Source organism: Lonchura striata, chromosome 16 (assembly GCF_046129695.1).
Source record: "Lonchura striata isolate bLonStr1 chromosome 16, bLonStr1.mat, whole genome shotgun sequence".
In the NCBI taxonomy this organism is placed as follows: Eukaryota; Metazoa; Chordata; class Aves; order Passeriformes; family Estrildidae; genus Lonchura; species Lonchura striata.
The window spans coordinates 14,695,930-14,721,521 of record NC_134618.1 but is presented as its reverse complement, the minus strand read 5'-3'; the positions used below and the strand labels follow the sequence as shown (position 1 = coordinate 14,721,521).

Genomic DNA, 25,592 nt, shown 5'->3' with positions numbered 1-25,592 from the left:
AAATAAATAAATAAATAAGCAGCACAAAGAGGCCTCTGTCACCAGGCCCTTTCCACCTCTCTAATTAACCAATGTTGTGGCAAAGAAAAATTTCCCACTGTCAGCACAGAGCTGGCACTGCTTGCTTTTTTATTATTAAATTCTTCTTTGGATGATGGAGTGCTGGTAGGCTGGGGAGGTGAAGCTGGGTGACTGTCCTTGCTGCAGTGCAAAGAATAACACAAAACTCAACTGTTGGCTTGAAGCTGCAATGATGGTGGGTACCTGTGTGCATAGTCCTCCCTGATAAGGGGCTTAGAGACACCAACCCAACCCCTCCAGGGTGATCTGTGCTTTGATATGGGACATGGAAACAGGAGTTAGCCTGGTCGATGTAAAGAGGAGAGCAGAATTTGAATCTTGACATGGAGATTTGAAAGAGCAGAATACCATTGCATCAGTAGTGTTCTGTCCTTTGCTGGGGATAATGTCCATCCAAAGCATGACTTTGATCTGGTTGGAGTCTAAATCCCTATTATTTACAGCAAAATTCAGGTTTCTTTACAATAGGAAACCTTTGTTCTTTTCCAAATGTTTAATGTTTTCCCAGTCTGAAACAATTCTTGTGAAAGTATAAGTAAACCTATTCATTAGCTTGGGTTAAAAACAAATTAAAGGCAGTCCTCTAGGAATGGCAGCATCTGTTAGTCTTTGTCTCAAATGATCTTGAGAGAGTAAAGCAGAGGCTTCAAAATTTCCCATAATTAAAGGTTAGTTAAAATTTTGTCCCTAAGCTGTAATCAGGCTGGAGTCTGATTTAAAAGTATCGGTGCAATATTTGCTGGCTCTGAGACAAGCTGCAGTCCTGCTGTGGTGAGCAGCTTCCAGGGGGGCCAGGCAGGAATTGTTTAATCCCTGCTTTTTTTCTGGAGCTAATTGGTGCCCTGCACCCCTTTAGGAGGTGCCAGGAGCCTTTCCCAGGCAGCTGCTTGGCCAAAAGTCCTCGTGGGCTCTGCTCTGCAGGAGGGGCTGATGCAACATTGCCAGAGACAAAGCTCGGGAGGGAGCAGTGGGAATAAAGCTGTTAGAAAGCATCAGAGGAGAGATGGTGGAGGGCCTTGAGGGGAAGCTAAGGAATAGTTGAGGCTATTTGGTTTATTTAGCTGCAGAAGAGGAGACTGAGGGGAGATTCATCAGGGGCTGCAGCTCCTCCTGAGGGGCAACACAGGGGCAGCTCCAATCTCTGCTCCCTGTGAGCAGGGACAGGACCCGAGGGAATGGCTGGAGCTGTGTCAGGGAGGTTTCGGTTGGATATCAAGAGAAAATTCTTCCCCCAGAGGGTGCTGGGGGACTGAACATGCTCCCCAGGGAATGGTCACAGCCCCAAGGCTACCAGAGCTCCAGGAGCATTTGGACAACACAAGGCACAGGGGGCAATTGTTGGGTGTCCTGTGCAGAGCCACAAGTTGGACTTGATGATAACTGTGGATCCCTCCTAACACAGGACACTTTATGGTTCTACAAATTGCTTCTGGGATGCAGGGGCTGTGTTTGCTCTGATTTCTAAATATCTGTAGCAAACCTAAGGCTGCTTGTGTGAATTTCATCCAGTTTTTTACAAATCCTGGGGTGCAATGGGATTAATTCATTCTGGCTGTTTTGGTAAACCAGGTTCTGCTCTCAAACACATTATTTTGAATTTAATACTCATCTTTGGGTTATCAGTAATATTGCACAGAGGCTTTTTTCAGCTTTAAAGTTTTTAAGATGTTTTCAGTAAACTCTTAAAACTCTCCCAAAGGCCTATCGTTAAAGTTCAAAGCAGAACACTAATCATCATGAGGTGTTTGCAATTATCCCCCCTTCTGGTGTTATAAAAAGATGATGTCAAGAGAGAAGGCTGTGTAAAACTTCAAATGCATCGAGGAAATGCATGAAGTGCACAGTGCTGCCTTTAGGATTTGGAAACGAGGGGGGAGGGGGGGAAGCTCCCCGAAATTTAGGATGTGGAGTTTGTGGTGGGTTTGGGGTTTTTTTTAACCGCTATAAAATGCCTCAATCATAAGCATATGGTTAATCCAGGGGAATTCACAGAAAGCCATCGATGTGGAATGCCTGTTGCTGAAACAACTCTGCATTTCTTGAACGCCGGCGTGTGCTTCGTCCCCATCCCGGCCCCCCTGTTCCTGCAGCACTGCGGATGCCCTGTTCCAGTTACAGCACAGCCTGCTTTTATCCCTGCTTCCTGCTGCATGGAGGAGCACGCTGGAGACAGCCCGTGCCTGCTCTTGCTCAGGCTCTCCGCAGCTGATCTGGGAATGATTTGAAACAAAACCCCTTAGTCCTTTGGAAGCCTCCGTCGCGAAAAATCATTTCAAGTTTATTAGGAACGGCTGCGGCCACACGTATGTGGAAAAAAGAAAGCAGTAAAGAGGCAGAAAGGGGGAGGCAGTGGTGCTGAAGCACTTTCTAAAGTAGGGGAGGAGTTGCAGAGCCCAGAAATAGGCACCAGGACTCTTGTTTTCCCTCTTTTCAGGAGGCGGCAGCCGCTTCCCGGTGACACTTAATAATTAAAGATAACGAGAAGCGCAGGAGATAAAAACAGAGCTTTCAAAAGCTCCCTGGTTGGCACTTTTGTTCTGGGCAGAGGAGGTTTTATTTGGGGGGAGGTTGTCTTTGTGTGACTTGCTGAGCTTTTATCTCCTTTGCTGCTGTATTTTCTCATTCCCAAGGGCAGTTTGTTCCTCCAGCAGCTCTTTCTGCCTGTGTGGATGCTGGGTGAGGCTCCTCTGCAGCAGCATTGTTGTGTCAGGCCTCCCTGCCATGAAAAGGTGCCTCTCTTAGCAACCCAGCCCTGCTCCTCGCTAATCCATCCACAGACCATCCGTTCTGCTGTGATTGGCTCCGTGCTCGCTGCATTCCCCGGATTCAATGGCAGAGGGCTGAAAGGAAAAGCTTCCTCCATGCCGAGAGAGCCTTTCCCAGGTGGGGGATGGCAAGGGCAGGCTCCCACGCTGGCCAGGGATCAGCATTTGTTTTCCTTGCCTACAGGATGGGATGCACAGAGCATCCCGCTGCTGGGTCTGGGGCAAAGCTTGCTCCTGTTTTGTCATTTGAAAGCACAGCTCCTGCTGATGACCATGTCTGCTTTCTGCAGATAAAAAGGGTGAATGCAGCTCAGAGATCCTTTGCATTTTCCTCTTGGCCACCTCCCTTCTCCCGTGATGCAGCAGAGTGTGGGGAAGGGCCACGTTGTAGAATTGCCCTGCATTTCCTCTCTGGCAGAAAAGCCAAGTTGCATCTTTGCTCAAAAAAAACTGCCCAGTGCTGAGACCTCTCCCCAGGGTTGGGAGGTTGCTTTTTTCCTTTTTTCTTCTTTATTTCTTCTCTTTTTTTTTTTTTTTTTGTCTTGCTGTAGGCAAGGCAGCTGACAGGAAGATGACTGTTAACTTGACAAGATAAATGCCTCCGATCCACACAGCCTGTGAACAGGCCATTAAAATTATAATCTAATCCTTTATTAAGGGACTTGAACCGCTCAGGGAAACGGACACAAGAAGCTTTTGAAATCCTTCTGCAGCTTCCACCCCATGTGATGTTAAAAGGTTTCTCACCACAAAACCAGCCATAAGTGTGCTAATGAAATCTTAATTTTCAGTGTGGGTGCTTTACCCCTCGATGAATCTGTCATCTTTCTAATTAACTGTGGTATTAAAAAACAGCCTTTGCTTCCAAAGAATTAGAAGTGTTTTGCAAAATTCACTAAAATAGCACCAGGACTTATTTGTTGGTTTGCTTTTTATTAATTCTGACCTGCACAGTATGTATTAGGCAGAACTTGTGGCATCAGCTTTCTTTCAGAACATCCTAAAATTATCTTGCTGTTTACATATCATCAATTCTTTTGTTCTATCTGGGATGTGGATCTTTCCTAAATACTGCAGGTATTGAACAGTGCTGTGTATTCATCACTTGCCAAATTTAATGTCAGTCTCTTAAGTAGGAACATGCTTGTTGTGCAGTGTATTTTTGTCTTTTGTTCTTTTGATATTAATGGATACCAGTCTTTCAGAAATACTGGTGCAACAAAAAAAAATTCCAAGCTAAGTCTTGGTATGTGAGATTAAGTGTAAGCACTTCTTAACCTTCCAGTGGGAAAATACATTTTTATCAGCAGAGAAGCAACAGGGCTGATAAATTCTGTTCTTGGAGATGTGGTTTGTTGTGGCTCTGCTGTGATTTGTGGTTTCAGAAGTAGTCAGGAACTGATCATCCTGATCCAGGTCTGTTCCTGGCAGGTTTTTGCATCCAGGCTGTGCTGTGAGCTCTGCCCCTCTTGCAGCCCCCGAGGGGATGGAGCTGAGTGGGGTCTGTGGCTGCTGCACTTTGGGGGATGTGTTTTATGTGTTCCTGGGGGGCTCTGGGGGTCGGTTTGGAGGTCTGGCAGATGGGGTTTGCTGTTCCCTGCTCCCCACGCTCAGGGAGCTGCAGTAATCAAATCCAGCAGCACCCTGGGGGAGTGCAGCTGGCTCCAGCCCCGGGGCAGATGGATGTGTCCAGCCCCAGTGGAGAGAGGTCAGCTGCAGTTTAAACTGGGGGGCTGGAGCAGCTCTGCTGCAGAAGGTTCTGGTAAAGTTGTCTTTGATGTGTCCAGGACTGAGCGGAGCTGCAGCGTCAGGGGTGGTGACAGGAAGGAGATGTCCCTGGGAAGCACCACTTCACAGGATTCATCATAGATTTTCGTTGGAAAGGACCTTAAAGCTCATCCAGTTCCACCCCTGCCATGGCAGGGACACCTTCCCCTATCCCAGGTTGCCTCAAGCCCCATCTAACCTGGCCTTGGACACTTCCAGGGATCCAGGGGCAGCCACAGCTTCTCTGGGCACCCTGTGCCAGGTCCTCCCCATCCTCCCAGGGAAGAGTTTACTCTGTAATCACAGACTTAATAAAAGCATTTTGTTAAGTTAAAGGGCACATTTCTAGGCTTTAAGGTAAGATTTATGCTTTGTGTGAGGAAAGGAGATGCTGGGTGATCTTGCTCAGCTGAGTTTAAAATATATTTCTTGTCACATAAACCTTGAGGTGCATCTTCTCCAGTAAGTTGCAAGAAAATGGGAGTGGTGGCTGTGTCCATTTTCAACAGCATTGCAAAATACAATTTGAGAAGGAAAAAAAGAATCAAGTCTTAAAGCTTGCAACCAAGCTTTGAGAGTGCTGCTGGGGCAGCTAAAGAGCAAGGGGATGTTTGGTTGCCTGTGGAGCATGCCCAGATGGTTTCCAGCCAGGAATACTGATACTTGGGGGGTAGTTATGCATTCCATATAGGCTCAGAAGAGCCATTCTTCAGCAGCTTTTGTGGAGATAGATAGGCTGTAATTAACAGCCCATGCAAGCAGCCTGCTTGGGAAAGGGAAAAATAAAAAGCATGTCCTGGAAAGTCTTAATTTTTTACCATTGATTCACAGAATAATAAAAGGGAGGGAAGTATTGAGTTTTTGGCTTTCTGCACATTAAGATAACTTTGGTCTCCCAGGGAAACCTTATCTGGTGGTGGAGGAGGGGATTTCTCCACAAGCTTCCCAGGCTGTACATGTGCAGGACTGTCAGCTGGGGACTGGGAGGCTTAAAATCATCTCAGTGTAGCTGCATGCACGAAGCATATTTTGGGTTTAGTTCCAGAGCACTCTTCAAAATAAGGGGTATTTTTCACATTAAGAGTGTTGAGGAAGAAATGTATGTGTTTTGGCAGTACTGAAATTAGGGTGGCTAAAACAAGCAGAGTCTTGTGCTTTGTGGAGTACTTGGGGCTCAGGGTTCCAAACACTGTCCTGGAGGTTTGGCTGCTCTCCTGAAATCTCCAGGTTTGGTTTCATCCCCACAGACATGCAGAAACTCACCTGAATCTTCATTGCCTCCTTGGATCTCACTGATGCTCCTTTGAGTTAAGAGAACTGAAGGACAAATTCAATTTCTGGCTTGTTCTTGTCTTCTCAGTGAGCAGCAGCCCTGAATATTCTTGCTATAACCTCTAGACAGACATTAAAGAAACATATTTCGATTTATGCCCTTCTCAGAGTTACAGATAAGATCTAAATGGCACCATTTAGCTACTAGAGCCAGGATTTAAGTTGTGTTAATTCCAGCTGTTGGGCCAAAAACTCTACAAGTGCTAGGATAATGTAAATATTTAATAGACTATTGCCATTAAAAAGATTAACAGCTCTTCAGAGGGGTGGAGCTGGGTCGCAGTTCTCTGGTTTCCATCAAGTCAATGAATTTTAGTGCTGATCTCCCTGGAAAGCTGATCCAAGCATCTTGGTCATACTCCATGGAGTGCAGGTTATTTGTGCTGCTGCAATTCCCCCATCACAGCTTTGCTTTTGGGTAAATCTAGGCCAGCTCCAAACAAGGACAATTCATTCAAATTAGTCTCTCTTTTGGTTTTCCCTGTGAAAATGTGCTGAAAAGAAAAGCAGCATTGAGAGAACAGAAAGCTGCTGCAGCAGGAATTATCCCACTAATTCTTGGTATTCCTTGATTTCTAGGAAGATGATGAGAAGATAATTCATGAGATTCAGAAGGAAGCTGAAGAGGAGCAAAGGAAGAAGAATGGGGGTAAGTCAGTGTTGGGATTGATGGATGATGGGACAGCACAGGGTTCCCAGCTACTGATGGGTCTCTGGCCCTGCACTGGGTTCTGTTCCTCCTGGGAGCTGGTCTGTTTTAAAGTGCTGTTAAACACTTTAAAACACTGATTTAAAGTGTTTAACAACACTTTGAAACAATCCCAGCAAAACTCTGCTCACAATCCCAGCAAAACTCTGCAGACTTTTGCTGGGATTGTGAGCAAGCTGGATTTGTTGCCAGCTCTCATGCTGCATGTGTTGTGGATGTCTCTGCTTGGCAAAGTAGCTGAGGGGCAGCAAAACCTCTGAGCTGTGTTGTGGGGGGCACAGGAGCTGCCCCACATCCCACAGAAGAAAATGTTCCCACTTTGTGGGGTGGTGTTGGTGAAAGGAGCCAGGCTGGGGAGCTCATGGAGCAGGGGGAGACAGCAGTGATGCCGTGGAATGTGCTTGGAATGGGGGATGCTGATGGCAAATGTCAGCCCACGGGCTGCTCTGGTTTGTGGGGTGACTGCTCTGGTTTGTGGGGTGGCTGCTCTGGTTTGTGGGGTTGCTGCTCTGGTTTGTGGGGTGACTGCTCTTGGCTCTGCTCCCCGTGCAGAGAACAGCTTCAAGCGCATCGGCCCTCCCGTGGAGAAGCCCGTGGAGAAAATCCAGAGGATCGAGGTCATCCCCAGGCCGGTTCCTCAGAACTTCCACCAGCCCCGGATGCCCCCGTACCCCTTCGTGCACCCCCCGTTCCCCCTGCCCCCCGTGCGCCCCATGTACAACAACATCCCCCTCAACATCGGCCCCATCCCCGCTCCCTACGTGCCCCCCCTGCCCAACATGAGGGTGAACTTTGACTTTCCCCAGATCAACGTGCAGCTGGAGCACAACCTGCCTATGCACTTTGGCCCTCAGCCCCGGCACCGCTTCTGACCTGCCCCCACAGCACTTGGCAGAGTCACCACAGGGCAAAGCCACCCCATAATGTCACCCCCTCCCCACTCCAGCCCCTCTGGGGTTTAGGCAGTAGCCAGGGGACTCCGTGTCCCTGCTCTGCACCCTCTCGAGGGCTTCTCCAAACCTTTGCAATCCAACATTTCAACCTGTGCTGCGACAGGGTTTGGTGCTACGTTTCCCAGGGGTGGGATTCCCCCCTGAGCTGGGCATCCAGATGTTTTGTTTTGACAAAAAGCCTGTTCAGGCAGCTGTTGGGAGGAAAAGTAAGACTTTGTAGAACACACGGATACAGCTGCTCCTTGGGGAATTTCCAAAAAATCCTGCCTTCCTGCTGGCCAGAGCAGCAAAGTTAGTCTTGGAGGAAGGGAGGAGACACTTGGCATCTGAGTAAGCATAAGACCTTCAAGAGAGAGGTAACAGGAGGCAGCTGCCCCAGCCTCTCCTGCCTGTGGTGAGGCTCAGGGCCGGGGTTCCTGTGTTCTCCAGCATCCCTGGATCCTGCTGGCACCTCCCAGCAGAAATAAATTGTTCAAAAGCAAGTCAGTGTAGCATTTTTAGTGTTCCTCACTCTCCAAGCAGAGCAAGGGGCTGCAGCAGCTGTCCCATTGCTCAGGTCTTGCTAGGAAGCCCACAGCCACGTTTATTTGGGGGTGTTAGGAAGTGGCAGGAGATTTGGACACCCAAATCTTTGGCTGGATAAATTTGCCCCCTTTAAAGGGCTCAGTTTTTCCCTCCAAAATTGTGTGCCCTCAGCTTCTGAAATGTGGCCTTCGCTTTGCTGTTCTCATCTGGCATCCCAAATCTCCCCCAGCTTCTGGCAGCAGTGCTCAGGCAGCTGTGGAACCACCTGGAGCCAAAGCTGTGCCCTTTATTGCCAAAACTGCCTGGGAGACACCCAGATAGACGTGTGGGCAGTGATGTGTCCTGTGGTAGGAAAATTGGGAATGTTCCCTGTAGCTGCCGTGAGCTGGGAGCCTCCCATTCCCAAACCCTCACAACCCAATGGGCAGCTGGAGCCTCATGCTGCAGGAAGCTGGCTGCTTCCACAGCACCAAATAACTCATGAAAATGTGTGTGTCAGCTTAATTGGCTTTGGAAAAGTGTGTTAAAAGTTAAACCTGAGTATTGCTGGGCTTAGAAAGTGAGGGAAAAGCAAAACTTCCCTGTGAGAAGTGGAGGGTGCAGTGCTGGGCTGTGGGAGGAGGGTGGCACGAAGCCCTTTCTCCACATCCCTTGGCTGTGCTGTCTGGTACAGGCCCCATCTAGAAAAGAAAATGGCTGGAGTGGAAAAAACCCTCTTCCAGGAATGTTGGGCTGGCTTTTAGCAGCCCAGTTGTGCTGTTGTTCTCCAAATGTTTTGTTCTGGCCTTCATCCTGTTCTGTCCTGCTGGGAACTCTCTGGGTGCATTTCCCCTCTTGTCATTCCCCCCTGTATTTCAGCATCCAGGTGTTTTGTGGGTTTATTTGTTTTTTTCAGGTAAAATTCCCTGCCTCCACCTCACAGCTTCTGCCAAAGCCCCACGTGCAGCACTCCGGGACCCCGGATCCCCTCGGGTGTGCAGGGGGCTCTGGGCACGGGGTGTCAGTGGGATGCTCCTGGACAGGGGCCTGGGACAGCATTTGGGACTGTTCCCCCCAGGAAGGTCTCCCAGACTGGAGGACTTCCATGCCTTGTGGAGCTGAGTGTTTTTCCCATTGCCTTTGGGTCAAACATTCCCTGTGGAGCACTCTGGCTCCTCCGTGCCGTGGCCTCTGTAGCATTAATAACCAACTGCTGTTCCCCTGCTGCTGGAATTTTCTATTTTGGATTAGTTCATTCCTGGCAGGGGTCTGGGGGCTGCAGGGGCTTTATCACTTGCTGCTCAGCTGGGCTTTGACCAGGTTTAAATCCTGCCTTGCACCAATTCCTGCAGCAGCCAGGACCAGGAATCCTGTTGGATTTGGGGAGGGAGGGCTTTGTCACAGCAGCTGCTGAGAAAACAGAGCCAGGTCAGGAGAAGCAGTGGTGGCTTCTCTCGTGGAAAGGGAATCCTGTTTGTTTAATAGCTGAGGTTTTATGGGCTCAAGGGATGGTTTGGATGAGCCCCCAGGCCTGACAAGGCATTTGCCCTTCCTGGTGGGTGCAGGAAGGATCAGGCAGTGGAGGGGAGGCACAGCTCAGCTGCTGAACCAGTGGCCCAAACTAAGAAGGAAAGAGGATGGGCATCCAGCAAAAAATGGTGGTCCAGTCCCATCTTTTGGTGCATGTGCAGGGATGTGTGGGCATGGAGAACAGCCTTGGCAGAGGGAAGTGTGGATGTGGAGCAGAGGGGCTGGAGAAGCGTCAGCAGAGGTGGCACAGGGAGGTTGGTGGCCGTGATCCATCGGGGTCACTGCTGCCCTGGCACAGCTGGCATGGTCCTGGAGGGGCCTGGAGGATGCAGAGGGAAGGGAGGGTTCCCTGCCAAAGCCAAGGGATTATTGTGTCCAAGAGAGGATAAATCAGTGCCTGGTCTGTGATGTGCAGGTACACCATGCCCGGCACACCCAGCACTGCTGCTTTCCCTGAGGAAATACCCATTGCACCAAAAACTTGCAGCCCAAGCATGTGGCTGCTCCTCCCCTCTAACCGGGAGATCTCAAGTTGTTTCTGAATTTGTGTTGATTTATTAAAAAAAAAAAAAAAAAAGAGAGAGAGAAAAAGCCCAAAACTTACTGAGCCACCCAATCCAGCCTTGACCTGGGCTCTAACTCTTGCATCCCAGTTTCCCTCCTGCCCCACAGTCTTTGGAACCACTTGTTTAAAGGTTTTAAAACAACGAGGAGGTTGCTGTGCCCAGGCTGATCCTATAACAGGTACTTCTTACAGCTAATTGCAGTGTCCCATTTACTTGCCTTAAAGGTGGAGAGAGAAACTTAGTATTTGCACTTAGCAAAATGTTGTATTAAAAGAAAAAAAGACCTGTAAAGATGTGCATGTTCTGCAACTTTGTATAACAATAGCTGAAAATAAATAGGTGGTTTATTAAAAAAAAAAAAGGAGAAAAAAAAACCAAAAAATATTTTTCTTTACATTCTGGTAGTAAACAGTTCTAATATTCTGTGTGTAAAAAGTTCCTGTATTATATTGTAATTTGAATTTTTGTAAATAAATTTGTGCACTCTGGCTTTCACCTGTGTGCTTTTCTTACAGCCTTGACCTTGTCCTCCCATCCTGCCTGTGCCAGCCTGGTGCTGGGACCATGCCAGGGAGTGGGGCCAGATCCCAGCCTGTGCCAGTAGAAGCTCCCCAGGTTGCAAAACTCCAATTGACCCTCCTGGAATAGCTTAACCTGTTCCATGTGCTCCCAAGGAAAAACTGGATGGGATAGAAAATGGTTTCCAGTCACTCCTTTCGATGGAAACCAGGATGGAGGGGGAAGGCTGGGGGGATTTCCCCTCTTGCTGGAGTGGTGGTGAATGATGGCAAATGCAGAATCCTTGAGGGGAAAGAAGGAAATGTGTGCTGGGGAGAGAGGGAAGGGGGAGAGTCCTTCCTGCAGCTCCAGAGCCCCTGCCCTGGGTGGGCACCCGCTGGCAGAGCTGCCTGCTCCCCTGGCTGGGTGTCACAGCCAGGTTTGTGCACACACAGATGTCACAGTGAGGTGAGTGTGGCCATCAGAGCTGCTCAGCATTTCCTGCACTGCCCTGATTTCTCCCTGTTCATGGTCAGGACTGCACATCCATCCTTCCTTCCTTCCTTCCTTTGGGTCACCCCCCCAGTCTGACGGTGAAGGTCCCTCTAGACAATGCTCCCTCTGGGACGTGTGCCTGGGGGAGCTGGGCAGCCTCCCATCCCAAATTTCACTTTTTCCAATCAGCTTGGCATTTTCCAAGGCAGGCAGGAGCCTGTGGGTGCCCAGCCAGGCTGTGGTGGGCAGGGAAGCTCTGGCTGCTCCCGGTGCAGGTGCTGGAGGTGCTGTTGGTTGAGGTTCAGGGCTGCTTTCAGTTGTCTTGGGAGGGCTGGGGGCACATCCTGGCTCCATTGGCAGGACGTGGGCTGGGCTTCCCTTCCCTCTTTAGTCCTGCCCTTCTCCACATCCCTGAGTAAAGGAGGCTGATTGCTGACCCCACCCAACCACGCACCCAAATCCCCCATCCCAGTGCTCTTCCCTCCCATCTGGGCCATCCTGTGGAGGTGAAACACCCGAATCAAGAGGAAAAGCTCTGTGGGGGCACAGCTTTGCTCCTGGCTGTGAGGGCAGCAGAGCTGGCTTGCAGATCAGCTGGTCCTGACCCATCCATGGGTCACCCATCCCCAGTGCCCCTGGGCTCGGTGGCTTCAGGCTGCTCTGAGCATCTCCAGAGGTGACCCAGCCTCCAGCTGGCTTTGGCTTTGCACCTCTTTGGAGCCTCTTAATCACCCTTCCCTTCCCACCATCTCCTCTAGAACTCTCTAGAACCAGCTCAACTTTTGTCACACAAAGGCTCCAAAACCCCAAATCTCCACACTCAGCCTCTTGCCTCATTAAAAGGCCATTGCGGCCCCAACAGACCACGCACCAGGTTGAATCCGAATGCAGGTTTTATTTTTTAATTCATCTTTCTCCATTTGAAGCTATTTTTTTTTTAAGTTATACAAATGGCACTTACAAAAAAATAATAATAATTAAAAAAAAACCAAACAAACCCAAAACTTAAATTTTCAGAGTGAGATGTTTTCAGAGAGTCACGACACCCGATAAGAGGAAACAGGAGAGATGTTTGACCTAGTGTCACACGGGAGAAGCCGGAGCAGGAATTACATGGGTGGGAGCGTGACGGGATGGGGAGGAGGCGACACGGGGAGGGGATGGAGGCCAGCGAGAGTGTGTGTGTCAAGTCACAGGGTCACACAGGGCTTCGAGACACTCGGTCCTTCGAGGGCAGCGTGGTCCCTGGGGGCACGCGTGGTGCCGGGGGCGCGGGCAGCCCCTGGATGCGAGCGGAGCCCCGGCCGGGATCCCTGTGCCCGCGAGGGACCCGGCCCAGAGGTGTCCCCCTGCCTGGGGACAGCCACTCGCTCTCCCAGCTGAATGTAGCACCAAGCTCCTGCGGAGGGGAGTCCCTCCTCATGGCTTTAAGGCTGACGAGCCCCTGCCTGGCCTCCGGCAGTAGGGACCGGCCCTGGTTTGGCACGGCAGCGATGCCGAGAGCACCCTTGGCGTGGGTGGGACCAGCGCTCCCCCTCTCCAGAGGGGGCCCACGCGGGAAAAGGCTCCTTGGTGTGTTTGTAGGGAGCAGATACCGGCCCTGGGAAGGCCCCAAAGGATAAAGTGCCTTTCAACACCCTAAGGAACACGCAGCATCACCCGTTACAGACAGCGTTAAACTCTAATGCAGACCTAGTACAGACAACAGCTGGTCACACAGTGCCATGGAGAGCATATATAAATAGAGACTAACAAAAATACTGTTTTGGTCTTTTTTTTCTTTTTTCCTTTTCCAGTAGGGTTGCGATTCATGAGAGCCCAGCCCAGGTGCCCTGGGGGTGGTGGGAACCAGGAGCTGCTCCCTCGGGGTGCCCGCGGGAGCGGGCGCTTCCTAATTCAGCATCATTGTTCAGTGATTCGCTTCACTGTTCCAGTATTTTACGAGAGAGAAAAAAAACATCAAAGGTACTGAGCAAATATCACTGTGCAAAGTTTGCTAAGGAACTTTTCTATTCTGTAAACCAAAATCTGCAGTTTATGCTTCCAGCCACTGCCCCAGGAAGATCACGTCGGCCAGCCCGGCTCCTGCCGGGACCAAAGCCCACTGGAGGTGGGCTGGATGAAGCCCCCACCCTGGCACGAGCTGGCTGTGTCCCCCCACGCCCTCCCCTCCAGGCACAGCAGCAGGACCAGCCTCGGGGCAGGCTGGACCCACCATCAGGGTCTGGGATGCTCCTTCAGAGCCAGAAGCACAGGGAGGGGTGGAGGGACAGGAGGAGCACGTGGCTCCATGAGATGAAAGGCTGAGGCTTTCCACACAGGATCACCCTAAAGAATCATTTCCAGGTGTCTGGGGAGGGGCAGTGTGCTGGCCCTTCCACAGGGATGCTGTGATATGCAAGGTCACCTCTTGCAGCTCAGCTGGGGATGAACCTGCCCCACAGTCCAGGAGGGGAGAGAAGCTGCTGGGAGCAGCCAGCTGAGCCAGCTGAGCCCAGCACCATCGCTCCACCCCTGACTGGAGCGGGGCAGGACAGGACAGATGCTCCAGGGGACACTGGCAGCACAGTCTGAGGCTGTGCCAGTGCTGATATGGCAGAAGCGAGCACAGAGGTGATCTTATTCCCTTTTTTTAATTGAGGAGAGGAACATAAACTACCTAAGGTGATGCTCAGGGCCAGGAGGGGGGTACGGCTATTTCCAAGCCCAGCAAACCTGGAGGGAGGCAGGGATGGGGGGATAGAGACAGACCCCTCTACAAAGCTATAGGCAGGCAGCCCCACCACTTTTCCAGTTCTTACAGGGATTTACGGAGACCCACCTCCCACATAACGCACCAACTCTATGGCAGGAGGGAAGGGCAAGCCAGTCTGAAAATCCTGTTACAGAGAGGAGAAACAGAACCCAAAGGAAAAGAGGACAGGAAGGGAAAGAGAAGTTGGCAACAGGAGGTACCCTAAAGTGCATTAATATTCCCAGAGGGTGGAGGCGTCGATGGTGTCGGCCGATGCCTTGAGCACCCCGGCGTGGTCGCCCTTCAGGTATTTGCCATTGATTTTGATGGCCACTTTGTTATAGTCGCAGAACTCAAAAAAGAAGTCCACGGGGGTGTCGCTGCTGCTGGTGACGGACGACTCGTTCCCCACCATCCAGTACTTCCCAGTGGTATCTGCAGGAGAGGGGACACGGCGGCCTCATGAGCCACCACGGGGACCCCGAAGGCCAATGCCACCCCCCAAGCCTGCAGCTGCCCCGGGGACTCACCCTTGATGTTGTAGGCGCCGTCGTTGAACTCCAGCTGGAAGACGTCGTAGGACGAGCGGTTGGAGTCCAGGGTGCCGGTGACCTTGCGGCAGCCGATGAAGCCGTGCTCGCCGCGCAGCACGATGATGGGCCGGTTGATCAGCTTCATCACGAAGTGCTCCGTGTCGCCTGCGCCGAGGGGACAGGGCTGTGAGAGCAGCCAGGGGCGCACAGAGCCACACCCCGAAGCCGCAGCAGCGGTGAGGAGCAAAGAACATGCCCTCATCCATTTCTCACCCACCCCACCACAACAGCCGCTAAAAGAACTTATTGCCTGAGCATCACTTGGAAGAAGAGACTGGCTCTGGAGGGATTTCTTTCACCCCCTGCTGCCCCGGTGTGGGGTCCCCAAGTGTCCCCTACCTGCTGTCTCCATGGAGGCTGCCAGCTGCCCGTTCTTCTTTGCTGTCACGTACTTGCCGTTGGCAGCCTTCAGGGTGATGCGTTTGTCACACCACTCGATGTCGAAGTAGCAGCTCGCGTTCCTGTGGGGCAGAGAGGACAATCAGGGGGGTGTGACGGAGGGGGACCCTGCCACTGCCACCCTGCTGGCTTGGAAAGGGCCACGGCTGGATCAGGAGAGCCTGATTCGATCTGTTTCTGCAGGATGAGCTGCGCTGTGGTGGCCATCCCGCTGGGAAGCCCTCGCCCCGGGGGCAGGAGGCAGGCAGGCAGCCAAAGCCGCTTCTGGGGTTTCTGCCTGGCTCTCAGGGTTGAACTGCAGGGCAAACATTTCGACAGCCCCAGCCAGCCAGGAGGGATTATGTGGCCCCAGGGACTTCCAGAGCATCGTGGGCGGCAAGCCCCGACCCATCCCTGGCTTTCCCAAATTGCACTGCCTCTGCTGGGAAGCGTTTGGGATGAGCACCCAAGCTGGAAAGTCCCCCTTGAATTCCCCTGGGAGATGCAGAGGGTGCTCTGCAGCCCAGGCACCGCCCTGAGCTGCCGGGGACTCACTTGGTGGAGGCGGTGGACTGGATGCCCCCGTTGGAGGTGAGGGTCCAGTACTTCCCGGTGTAGGTCCGGAAGGCGCATTTCTTGGTGTCCTTGTTGATCTCCAGCTGGTAGGTCTCCTGGTCACCCTCCTCATCCTGGTTGGCCGAAAGGTCCATCCCTAGAGACCAGAGATGGAGTTGGGGGGTGGGATCACAACCCCCCTCCAGCAGGTCCAGGTGGAGGGCAGCCCAGGAAACCCAACTCAGAGGGGCTCCTGCTTCCTGGGTGGCTTTGGTGGCTCCCAAATCCCTCACACAGACCTCCCCTCTGGCATTTGGGGTTCAAATCCAGGTTTTCATTTGGTTATTTGATGTTAAGGTCTTAACCGAGGGGTGGACAACCATGAGCTTCCACTCCTGACCCAGCAGCTCCATCACAATGAAGCAAAGACCGACGTAGATGTTTTATAGGGAAAAGGGCTGCAGTTTTTCCCAAAGGTGACAGCCAGGTTACTCAGCCCATTGGCAGAGGCCACTGCAGCACCCATGAATCCCAGCTCGTGGCATGTTTAAGGACCATGACAACATTTTTCATCCACAATTGTCACATCCCACTGGAGCACTGAGGTGTGCAGGGACAGGAGGCTCAGGAAAGCCCTAAGGCAGCCAAACCTTTCCCTGACTCTCCAAAATCATCAGCACCAGCCTGTCTCCCAGCTCTGCAGCCAGGATGGCCCATCCCTGTGCCCAAGGGCCTGAGACAGCTTTTCCATGCAGAGGTGGATGCAGCAGGTCCTGAGGCCACCACCAGCCACGTGTGCATCCTCTGAGCCTGAGCAAACCTGCTTAGTCAGGGCTAGCAGGGCCAAAACTGCTCCAGAGCTCTCCAGCTTGGTGGATTTCAGCCTAAAAACACTTTGGGGTTGTGAGCCACAAGCTGTAGCCAAAGCCAGTGGCCGAGCTCTGTGCTGGGCTCTGGGAGGGAGCTGGGGTGCAGAGCTCAGCCCCACTGCTGAGCTGGGTGAAATGGAGTTGAGTGGAACTGGGTGAATTCTGCAGAGACAAACACACCTGCATCCCTCCCTGCCGCACAAAGGGGTGCAAAGGGTTCAAGCCCACGTTCTGTCTAGCTCTGGTCCTCTTGCTGAAGAGGACATGGAGGTGCTGGAGCATGTCCAGAGAAGGGAAATGGAGCTGGGGAAGGAGCACAAGTCTGATGAGGAGCAGCTGAGGGAGCTGGCCACGCGTCCAGCCCCTCACACCTCCCAGTTTCTGGGCTGCTGGGATGTCCAGCGCTGCACACAGTCACTGGAAGGGCTCCAGGCACTGCAGTCTTGGTGGCCCCAGTGCTCTGGGAGGCCACCAGGAGGTCCCAGCAGCTGCACCCAGCTGTCCTGCAGCTCCCTGGGGCTCCACATCACCTGCCCGTGTCTCCAACCAGGCCCCATCCCAACGCCCAGGAGCAGCCCCTGCTTTGCATATCTACCACCCACCTTTCCCACAAAGATCAGGCTTTGTTCCCCAAGGGATCAGGTTTTGAAGGCTTCACTTTTTTGGCCATAATCTATCTTATCTCCCACATCCCAACTGGCCTAGAGCTTCCACCTGCTCACAGCACCCCTGTCTCACCGGGCACCTCCAGCACCTTTTGCAGCTCCCATCCCTGGAAGTGTTCAGTGTCAGGGTGGATGGGGCTTGGAACAGCTCAGTCTAGTGGAAGGTGTCCCTCCAACCCAACCATTCTGTGATTCCACAGCTCTCCTGATGGACAGGCAGCCACCCTGGCACTTCCTGGGTATTTGGGCAAGGCGGGGGGCAGTGGGTGCTGGTGGCCACCAGCCCAGCCCCAGTGGCCACGTCCTCGGCTCCCAGAGCCGCCTCCCAGCACCGCGGGGGCTGAGCCGGCGGCTGCGGGAACATTTGGTTTTGATTTTGCATCCCGGAGTCAGGCAGCTCCAGCCCCAATCCAGAGCTGTAAAACGGAGAGAGGGGCTCTGCAGGGGCTCACGGAGAGCTTTGGCTGCGGGGAGGCGACCCTGGGGCACACAGCCCACCCCTCGAGGCTGGCAGCACCCCCAAACCTGGGAGAGCTGTGGGTCCCCGTGGTTTGCGGGGCAGGAGTGGGAGTGGCGCTTCCCTCGCTGGCTTTTCTGGGAAGAACTCGCTGACCTGCAGGGACGGGGCTGGGCAGAGCCGGGGGATGCTGCTGTGTGCCACAGAGCAGGACTGGACGGGCTGGGGACAGGACAGGGAGCGCCAGGACCCTCCAGACGCTGCTGCATCCCCCCAGAGCCCCCCGGCATGGAGCACAGGGCACGCACCCCTCTCTGCCAGCCCATTTTCCACACTGCAGGAGCTTTGGGAGCTTTGGGAGCTTTGGGAGCTTTGGCTTTCGCCACTGCCTGGAAGGAGCCGGCAGCAGGGGGGTCTCTCCCCCACCGCCCCCTCCCCAAAAGCAGCAGGGTTGGGTTACAGCGACTCAGCGCAGAGGAATGCGGCTGGGGCAGGGGACGGCTGCGGGAAGCACCACGGGCTGCCCGGGACCCTCCGATGTCCCCGTGGGGAGGACAGGCTGTCCCCGCAGCCACCCCCCTGCTGTGGCAGCCCGGAGCCGCTCCCACTGCAATCACGGATTAATTAACGCTCTTGGTAAATTTACAGTCTGGAGCTGCTCCTCCTGACCTTGACGAAGCTGCTAATTACAGCTGAAGGCTGGAGGGGGACGAGCACTTTGGGAGGGGGGTGCAGGTACTCCTGCACACCCCAAAATTCCTGGTGTGCGATGTCCTGAGGCTCTGTGTGCAGCAGGGATCCTGGGCAGAATGCAGAGCTTGGGAAGGCTGAGGCTCCTTGTCACCCCGAGGTTTCCTAAAGCTGAGCCCCTGGGTTTGGGGTGCTCAGAGAGCAGGAAAGGGCTCCCCAAGTCCTCAGCTGCCAAAGCTTCCAGGCTCGTGGGTTTGCAGGATTGATGCTGGAGCCCTCACTGCTCTCCAGCCAGGACTGTGGATGTACCAGGAGGATCCCAGAGCAGGGCCACACCTCCCTGTACCTCCTACAAAGCCGGGCTTCTCTCTCGAAAGGAGCAGAATTTCTCGGAGCTCTGTTGACCTCCACAGCACGGGGAACTGCAGACGCAGCGTGGGGGCATTCGGGGCAGCAGAAAAGTTTCCTTCTGCACTGAGCTCGCACAGACTCACACAGAATGTCTCCCGTGAGCCAAGCTGGGATGTTCCTGAGAGCCAGCGGGATGAGCTCCATGGGGAGGAGCACCTTTCCCATCGTCCAACTCTTTTTTTCAGCTATAACCTCAGGGTTACAGCTGCAAACACCCAGCCTAGACTGCCTGGATCGCTGCACAGCCCATGGCAGCACCCTGCAGAGCCCCCAGGCCCTCGGGGCAGGATTTCAGGATTTCAGGGTGGGACTGGGATGCTGCACCCAGCGCTGCCAGCACAGGTCGGGTCTGGGCTCCCTGTGGGCTCTGGCACCTGCACCCAGCACTGCACCCACACAGGGCTCAGAGGCTGCTCCTGCCCCCTCCCTGCCCTTCAGCTGCGCTTACACTGCACCCCTGCAGAAATCCAAACAGGTTTTTGTCTAAATCCAACAGCCTGGAGCACGGGGAACCGGCAGCTCCTCTGCTGAGGATGCAGCTCTGCAAAGGGGTCACGGGTAGGGGTGAAACATGAATTTCCTGAAAAACCCACCCCTCCTTCCCTGTGGATTTCCTGTGGCTTTGTGGTATCCCCCAAGTGTCAACAGGCCACTTGGCATCTCCAGATGAAAATCTACATCCAAGCCTGCGTGCCCCCTGCCCTGGAGCCGCATCTTCCTGCCTTGCCGTGGCACGGAGATGAACTGGAGGGGGGAAAATCCGGCTCAGCCCATACCGGGAGGGCTCCTGGCCCCAGGGCAGAGCTCCCCACTGCCAACACCGCACGTCCAGGCTCGCTCCTGGAATTCCTCACTCCCCAGCCAGCCCACTCCCCTCTCCCCCACGGGTGGGGGGCTGGCAGGGGACCAGCGGGGAGGACGCCAGCGCTCTGCCCCCGGGACCCTGGCGCCCACAAAGCCCCTTTGTTGCCGCAGCCGGGCTAGAAAGGAGCCATTGAGCGGGGAGGAGAGGAGGCTGCTGGCTGCTGGCAGCGCCCGGCTCCGCTCGCTTTGAGGTGCACCCGGGAGATGGGAACGCTCAGGGAACCCGGGGATCCTGTCCCGCTGCGGCTGGAGGCAGGAGAGGGGTACCAGGGGTACCCCCAGCGCCTGTCCCGAGCAGGGGCAGGGCTGGCACCCATCCCTTGCTGGCCCCGGGCTGTCTGTGTCGTGCTCCCCGGTGTTCAGGGGATGCTGGCACCGGCCGGCCCCGGGACAGGGAGGAGACGCCAAGCCAGGAGCTGACTTGGCACTGGTGGGACAACACTGTTCCAAAGCTGGATCCCGGCCCAGGGAACCACAGAAGAACCCCGTGGACCCATCCCTGCTCCTCCCATGGGGCAGAGGGGGGGCAGCCACTGCCATCCCTGCTCTCTCCTTGACTCCACACAGGAACACAGCGAGGCTGTGCCGAGCTACCGTCACTCCCGGCCCGCATCCCACATCCCCCATTCCCAGTGGCCATGGGAGCATCTGCCAGCAGCACGGAGCTTATCAGCTCGGCGGGGGAAAGGGCTGTCTGGGAACGGCTTCCTCCGACGGCTGTTCCTGCTGCCTTCTTGGTAACCTCTGGGACACGGCGCTTTCGCACTGGGAGGAGGATGAGCCCCAGAAAGCGGCGGCTCCCAGCCTTTCACTGCCATCGGGAAGGATAAACCGGGTGGAAAGGGCTTCTCCAGCCAAAACGGACTCGAGCGAGGATGTGCAGCCCCAGCGCGGCCCTTCCCGCTGTATTTTGCTTGGAAAGGGGCCGGGCACAGCCCAGAGCCCTCTGTTGCTGGGGAGATTTGTTCCCCCCCTTCCCGCTCCCCCATCCCTTCCGAGCCAGACAAAGCCGGAGGGTCGGCCAGCAGCATTCCCACCCTCTCCATGGGGTCTCCCGCCACCGCGGGGTCCCCCCACCACCGCTCCGTCCCTCGCATCTCCCCCCACATCTGGTTTTCCCATCTCTGGTGACAAAGAGCTGCAGCAGCCCTTCCCCCACGGCGCTGCGGCAGCCTCCCGCCATCGCCATCCTCTCCTCCTCTTCCCCAAATCCCTGTGCCGGGGAAAACAATCCCGGCTGCCCATCTTGGCAGATTTTATTCTTATTTTTTAATGGGTTACTTTGCAGGATTTGCCCTCGGACATGAGGAAAAGCATGGAGCTCCCCGCACGGAGCTGCCCAGGCACGGATCAGGGTTAGGCAGCAACCTTGAAATACAACAAATACACACACACAAAAAAAAAAAATTCCCCGCTGTTCCTGCAGGCTTTGCTGCATGCTCGCACCCATCCCACACCCGGCGTGCGCCGGCCTGACCTGGCGCGCCGGCGATGAGCCCCGGGGCACCCAGGGCGCACACCGGGGACCCCCGGCACCCCAGAGCCGGGACCCCCGGCACCCGAGAGCCGGGACCCCCGGCACCCCAGAGCGGGGACCCCCGGTACCCCAGAGCGGGGACCCCCGGCACCCCAGAGCCGGCACCCCCGGCACCCCAGAGCCGGCACCCCCGGCACCCCAGAGCGGTGACCCCCGGCACCCCAGAGCCGGGACCCCCGGCCTTCCAGCACGGAGCCCCGGCGGCGGGGCTGGGATGCTCGGTGGGCACCCGCGGGCGGCCCCGAATGTGAGGGATCCCCGAGGTGGTGGCACCCGAGGCGGGTGGCACCGTGGCCCCTCCGGCGAGCGGAGGGGACGGGGACGGTGCAGCGGATGCGGAGGGACGGCGGCCTTTGTGCGGGGGATGCAGGATGCGGGAGTTTTGGCAAAGCCCTTTATGTAACGCTGCTTGCCAGCACCCCACCCGTGGGAAGTCCACGGGGGCAACCAAACCCCCCGGCGGGACCCGCAGCCCCCCTGCTCCGCTGGGCAAATGGCTCAGCCGCGCTGGGGCCAGGGGGAGATCGGTGGAGGCTTTGTTGGGCGAACAATGAGCTCCGAAGGAAGGAAGGCGAGGGATACAGCCCTGCCTCCTTCACGGCGAGGGAAGACTCCATCCACACCCTCCCAGCCCCCCTCCCTGTCCATCCCTGCACCCCAAGGCAGGCCCCTCGCTACCCCTGCTCCCCCCGGGCGCCCTGCAGAGGCGATGGTGCGGGAATGGGGGTGCCGGAGGGACGGGGGGCCCCAGGCAGGCGATGCTGAAGGGATGAGGGAGGGGGAAGGGGAAGGGATGTGGGAGGGATGCGGGGGGATCGTGATGGGGTTTGGGGGGGGAGACCGCGGGCAGCCATGCTGAGGGGTGCAGGGGGTGCCCGGGGGAGATGGAGGTTTCAGAGGAGGGGTGCGAGAAGGGGTTTGAGCAGGGGGAAGACGCCACTACGGAGGCAGAGGGATGCAGGGGGGGCACTCTGTGGGGTGGCTGCTGAGGAAGGCAGCGGATGTTGGGGGCTGGGGGCAGTGCTGCGGGGAGTGGGGAGCACTCCGAGGTGGCGATTTTGAGGTGATGGAGGGGAAAGTGATGCCGGAGGGATGCAAGGGGTTGCTCGGGGCGGCCGATGCCCGATGGATGCAGATGCCGGAGGGAGCCGGGGGGCTGCTCGGGGCAGGCGATTCCCGAGGGATGCAGGAGCGCACTCCGAGGCGGCTACAGCCCTGCGACTCGGGGCAGCCGAGGCGTCCCGTTCCCCCCACCCGCAGCCGCCATCCCCTCGTACCTTGCCGGGTGGAGACATTCCTATCGTTGCCGGCTCGCAGCACGACCTGCGGGCAGCTCTGCTCCAGGGCGAAGAGCTCGTCCTTGCCCACCTTGGCGCTCTTGCCCGCCTTGAGGGTGCCGCTGGGCCCCGAGGGGGCCAGGTAGCGGCCCTCCCCGTCCCGAAAGGCCACCTTTCCGCAGCGGAATTCCAGCGTGAAGGCGGTGCCGGGCTCGGCGGCGGGGACCAGGCGGCCGTCGCTGCGGAGCAGGCGGTGGTCGCAGCTCTGCAGGCTGTAGCGCTGCTCCACGAACAGGAGGGTGATGAGCGCGTCCACGCCCCAGGGCACGTCGCGGTCCACGGCCAGCTCGTCGCGGCGGGGCCCCAGGTGCGCGTAGCGCTTGCGGGCCAGGCTGTAGAGGTTGGCCTGGGGGTGCATGGCCAGGTGGACGCTCCACTTCTCGGCGGCAGAGACGGCGGGGGCGAAGCAGGAGAGGCGGTCCTCGGTGCCGCCGAAGAAGCGGCGGTGGGGCTCGGACTGCAGCGACCACCGCCCGTCGCCGTGGGCCAGCACCAGGAACCGGCAGTCGGGGCCCGGCTCCTCGCTGTCGCAGCTCACCCGCCCGTCCTTGTCGGCCGCCAGGTACCGGCCCAGGTGGCTCTTGAGCAGGACGGCGCTGGAGTCCTCCCCGTCCTGCTCCAGCGTCCAGATCTGCTTCTTCTTCATGCTGGCGGCCGAGGCGTTCACCTTGAACCCGAACGCCTCCGCCGTCAGGTACCGGTTGCTGCAGTTGATCAACCCGAACTGGATCTGCACCGGCTCCGCCGTCCCGTTCGCCGTCATCCTGCCCGACCGACACCGAGCGACCGACACCGAGCGAACGACACCGAGAGCCGCCGCCGCGCCCGCCCCGCCGCCGCCGCCCTTATAGCGGCGCGGCCGCGGCGCCGCCCCCCGCCCGCCGGGGCCGCCCCGCCGCGACCCCCGCCCGGCCCCGCACCGCCCGGGGCCCCGGGCAGGGCAGGACCCCGCCGCAGCCCCCTCCAGCCGCAGGGCAGCGTCCCCGCCCCGCTCCTGCGGGACTCCCTGCATGCAGAGACCCTTCCCTGCGGGGCAAAAGCCCCCATGGATTGCAGGATCCTCCCACGGTGGAGGACCCCCGGTGTTTGACGGGATCCTTCCATGCATTTTAGGAGCCTCGCTGAGTTGTGGGACACCCACCCCATGGTAAGAGCCCTCCCTGCATTTCAGGAGCCCCACACAATGCAAGTCCTCAGTTCATGGCAAGACTGCTCCAAGCACAGCAAGACCCCCCCTTGAAATGTAAGGCCTCCCCATAAACTGGAAGACCCCAAGACCTTTCTCTTCATTTCAGGAGCATCCATGAATTGCAGGACCTTTTCCTCCAGCACGAGTTCAGCATGGAAAGGCCCCTCCAGGAAGGAACCTGTCAAATTGAAGGACCCCAAACACACACAGCACTGTAAAACAAGACCCCTCCTTGAATTGCAGGGTCCTACACATTGCAAGACCCCCTAAGCACTGCAGGACCCTCCCCATTATGAGAACACCCCTTGCACTGCACTACACCAACGTGAACTGCAAGTCTCTCTCCTGCACTGCAAAATCCCTTTGATTACACATTCCCATCCCACTCCAAGACATTGTGAGTCCCTCCTGCAGCCCTCTGTCCCTCCTGGGCTGTTGGCCACGTCACAAGGCCGTGGGGCAGCTGGGGAGCAGTGACGGATGCTGTGGCCTCCTGCCATCTCTGAGCCATCCCAGCACCCTGTGCCAGGCACCAGCGAGGCTGGAGCACCCTGGCCCTGGGGAACTGAACTCCCACAGCAAATCCAGAAGAAAAACAGTGGCACTCCTGCACAGGGGAGAATTTTGAGGCCATTTCTCAGGGGGTGGGTGGGCAGCGTTGCTGTACATGTAATGGTCTGGTGGCACTTCCAGCAGGGCTGACCTGGAGATGGGAAGAATCCAGCCTGGGAAGGGTTGTCTGTGCTGCCCAAGGATGCAAGAGGGACAGGGACATTTCTTGTGTCTATAACAGGGACACAAACCAATAAGTGGGAGCAGAGCTGCAGGGTTGATTTGAAGGTGGCTCAGGCACAGCCCTGCACTCACACAGGGGAGCTGGCTGGAGGGATGTGCAGAACCAGAAAACTGGAGAAAGAGGGAAGAAGGGATGGACAAATTGGGTGGTTTTCAGCTGGATCGGGGATCTGAACTGCCTGTCCCAGATGAAGCAGGACAAGTGAGGAGCTGAGTGTGTGGTGAGAGGGCACAACTGTGTGTGCTCAGGGTTGGCACAAAGAATTCCCCCAGGCTCATCCATCCCAGGTAGGATGGCATCCCACCCCACCTCCCAGGGCCCTTCAGGCTCCACTGGTGCCACACTGGCTGTACTGGTTAGAGCCACTGCTCCACCCCGGGCCAGCACTGCCCGCCCTTGCCCGGGGGTCACTGGCACAACTGCTCCAGGGCAAATCTGCCAGGCTGGGGTGGGTTTTGTTTTCCTGGAAGTCTTGGCCAGAGCTGCTCTGTGCTCATCCTTGCTGCCCAGCCCTGCAAGTCCAGACAGACCTTTGCCAACCAGAGGCAAGCCCACAGCCTCTTGTCTGGGCTGGAAACAGGTCCCCCCGAGCTGCAGTGAGGCAGATCCACGTTTGCCCAGCAAATCCCTTTGCTGCTCTGGCTCAAAGCCCTCCGGCATCAAGACCTGGCCATGAGGCTGAGCAGCTGCCCAGACCCACAGCTGCTGGGCTCTGCCTTCCCCGGCCACCACGGGCAGATGGTGATGAGGCCAGGGAAGAAACAGCTTTTCAAAAAAAAGGCAATTATGCAGAGAAAGAAAAACCCACCCTGTTTTCTCCCCACCATCTAGCACTGGGGTGGATGGTGGCACTGCGTCAATGGATGGCACTGCCTGGCTCAGCAGATCCTGTCCCTCCAGAGCGGGCACCTATCCTGCCTGCACCCAGCCTGCCTGCCTCCTCTGCTCCCGGCGGGTGGGAGAGCTCCAGACACAGCCTGAAACGTCCCCCCATGTCACTGTGGGGTCACCAAGGGGTGCCCAGTGCCCCCCCGGCTTGAGGGAGCAGCAGCCACAGCTCATCTCCCGCGGGCATCCCCGTGCGCCGCTGTGCTGGAGCGGCAGGAAAGGCGCTGGGTTTCCCTCTGGACATTGCATTTCCCGTCGGCTTCGCAAGCCACCGTGACTAAACGCTTCTGAGGTCCTCCCCCAGCCCTCCCACCGCCGCTCCTGCAGGACAGCCAGTCCTGGCACACGCATCCGTGACCGGGGCGATCCCTGGTGAGTGCGGCTGAGTGCCCCGCAGGGGCTCTGGGACTTCAAAGAGATCCCGGCTCC

At 56.2% G+C, this 25,592-nt stretch overlaps 2 protein-coding genes across 4 annotated transcripts in view; one reads left to right on the top strand and one right to left on the bottom strand.

Annotated features, from left to right (window-relative positions):
* RNF216 (ring finger protein 216) overlaps window positions 1-10,697 on the top strand; it is a 76,574-nt gene extending 65,877 nt beyond the window's left edge. For all 3 annotated transcript variants that reach the window (XM_021549583.2, XM_021549576.2, XM_021549586.2), the window contains 2 exons: window positions 6,525-6,594; window positions 7,207-10,697. In XM_021549583.2, coding sequence (XP_021405258.2) covers window positions 6,525-6,594; window positions 7,207-7,526 — 390 coding nt within the window. In that variant the 3' untranslated portion in view covers window positions 7,527-10,697. The remainder of the gene's footprint in view (window positions 1-6,524; window positions 6,595-7,206) is intronic.
* A 1,383-nt stretch (window positions 10,698-12,080) lies between these two features.
* FSCN1 (fascin actin-bundling protein 1) lies at window positions 12,081-23,121 on the bottom strand. Its single transcript, XM_021549565.2, has 5 exons — window positions 22,231-23,121; window positions 15,461-15,617; window positions 14,867-14,988; window positions 14,465-14,632; window positions 12,081-14,369 (listed from the first exon to the last, which is right to left on the bottom strand). Exons 1-5 carry the CDS (start codon window positions 23,051-23,053, stop codon window positions 14,167-14,169), a joined length of 1,473 nt encoding a protein of 490 aa, XP_021405240.1. The 5' UTR covers window positions 23,054-23,121; the 3' UTR covers window positions 12,081-14,166.
* Between the last annotated feature and the right edge of the window lie 2,471 nt (window positions 23,122-25,592).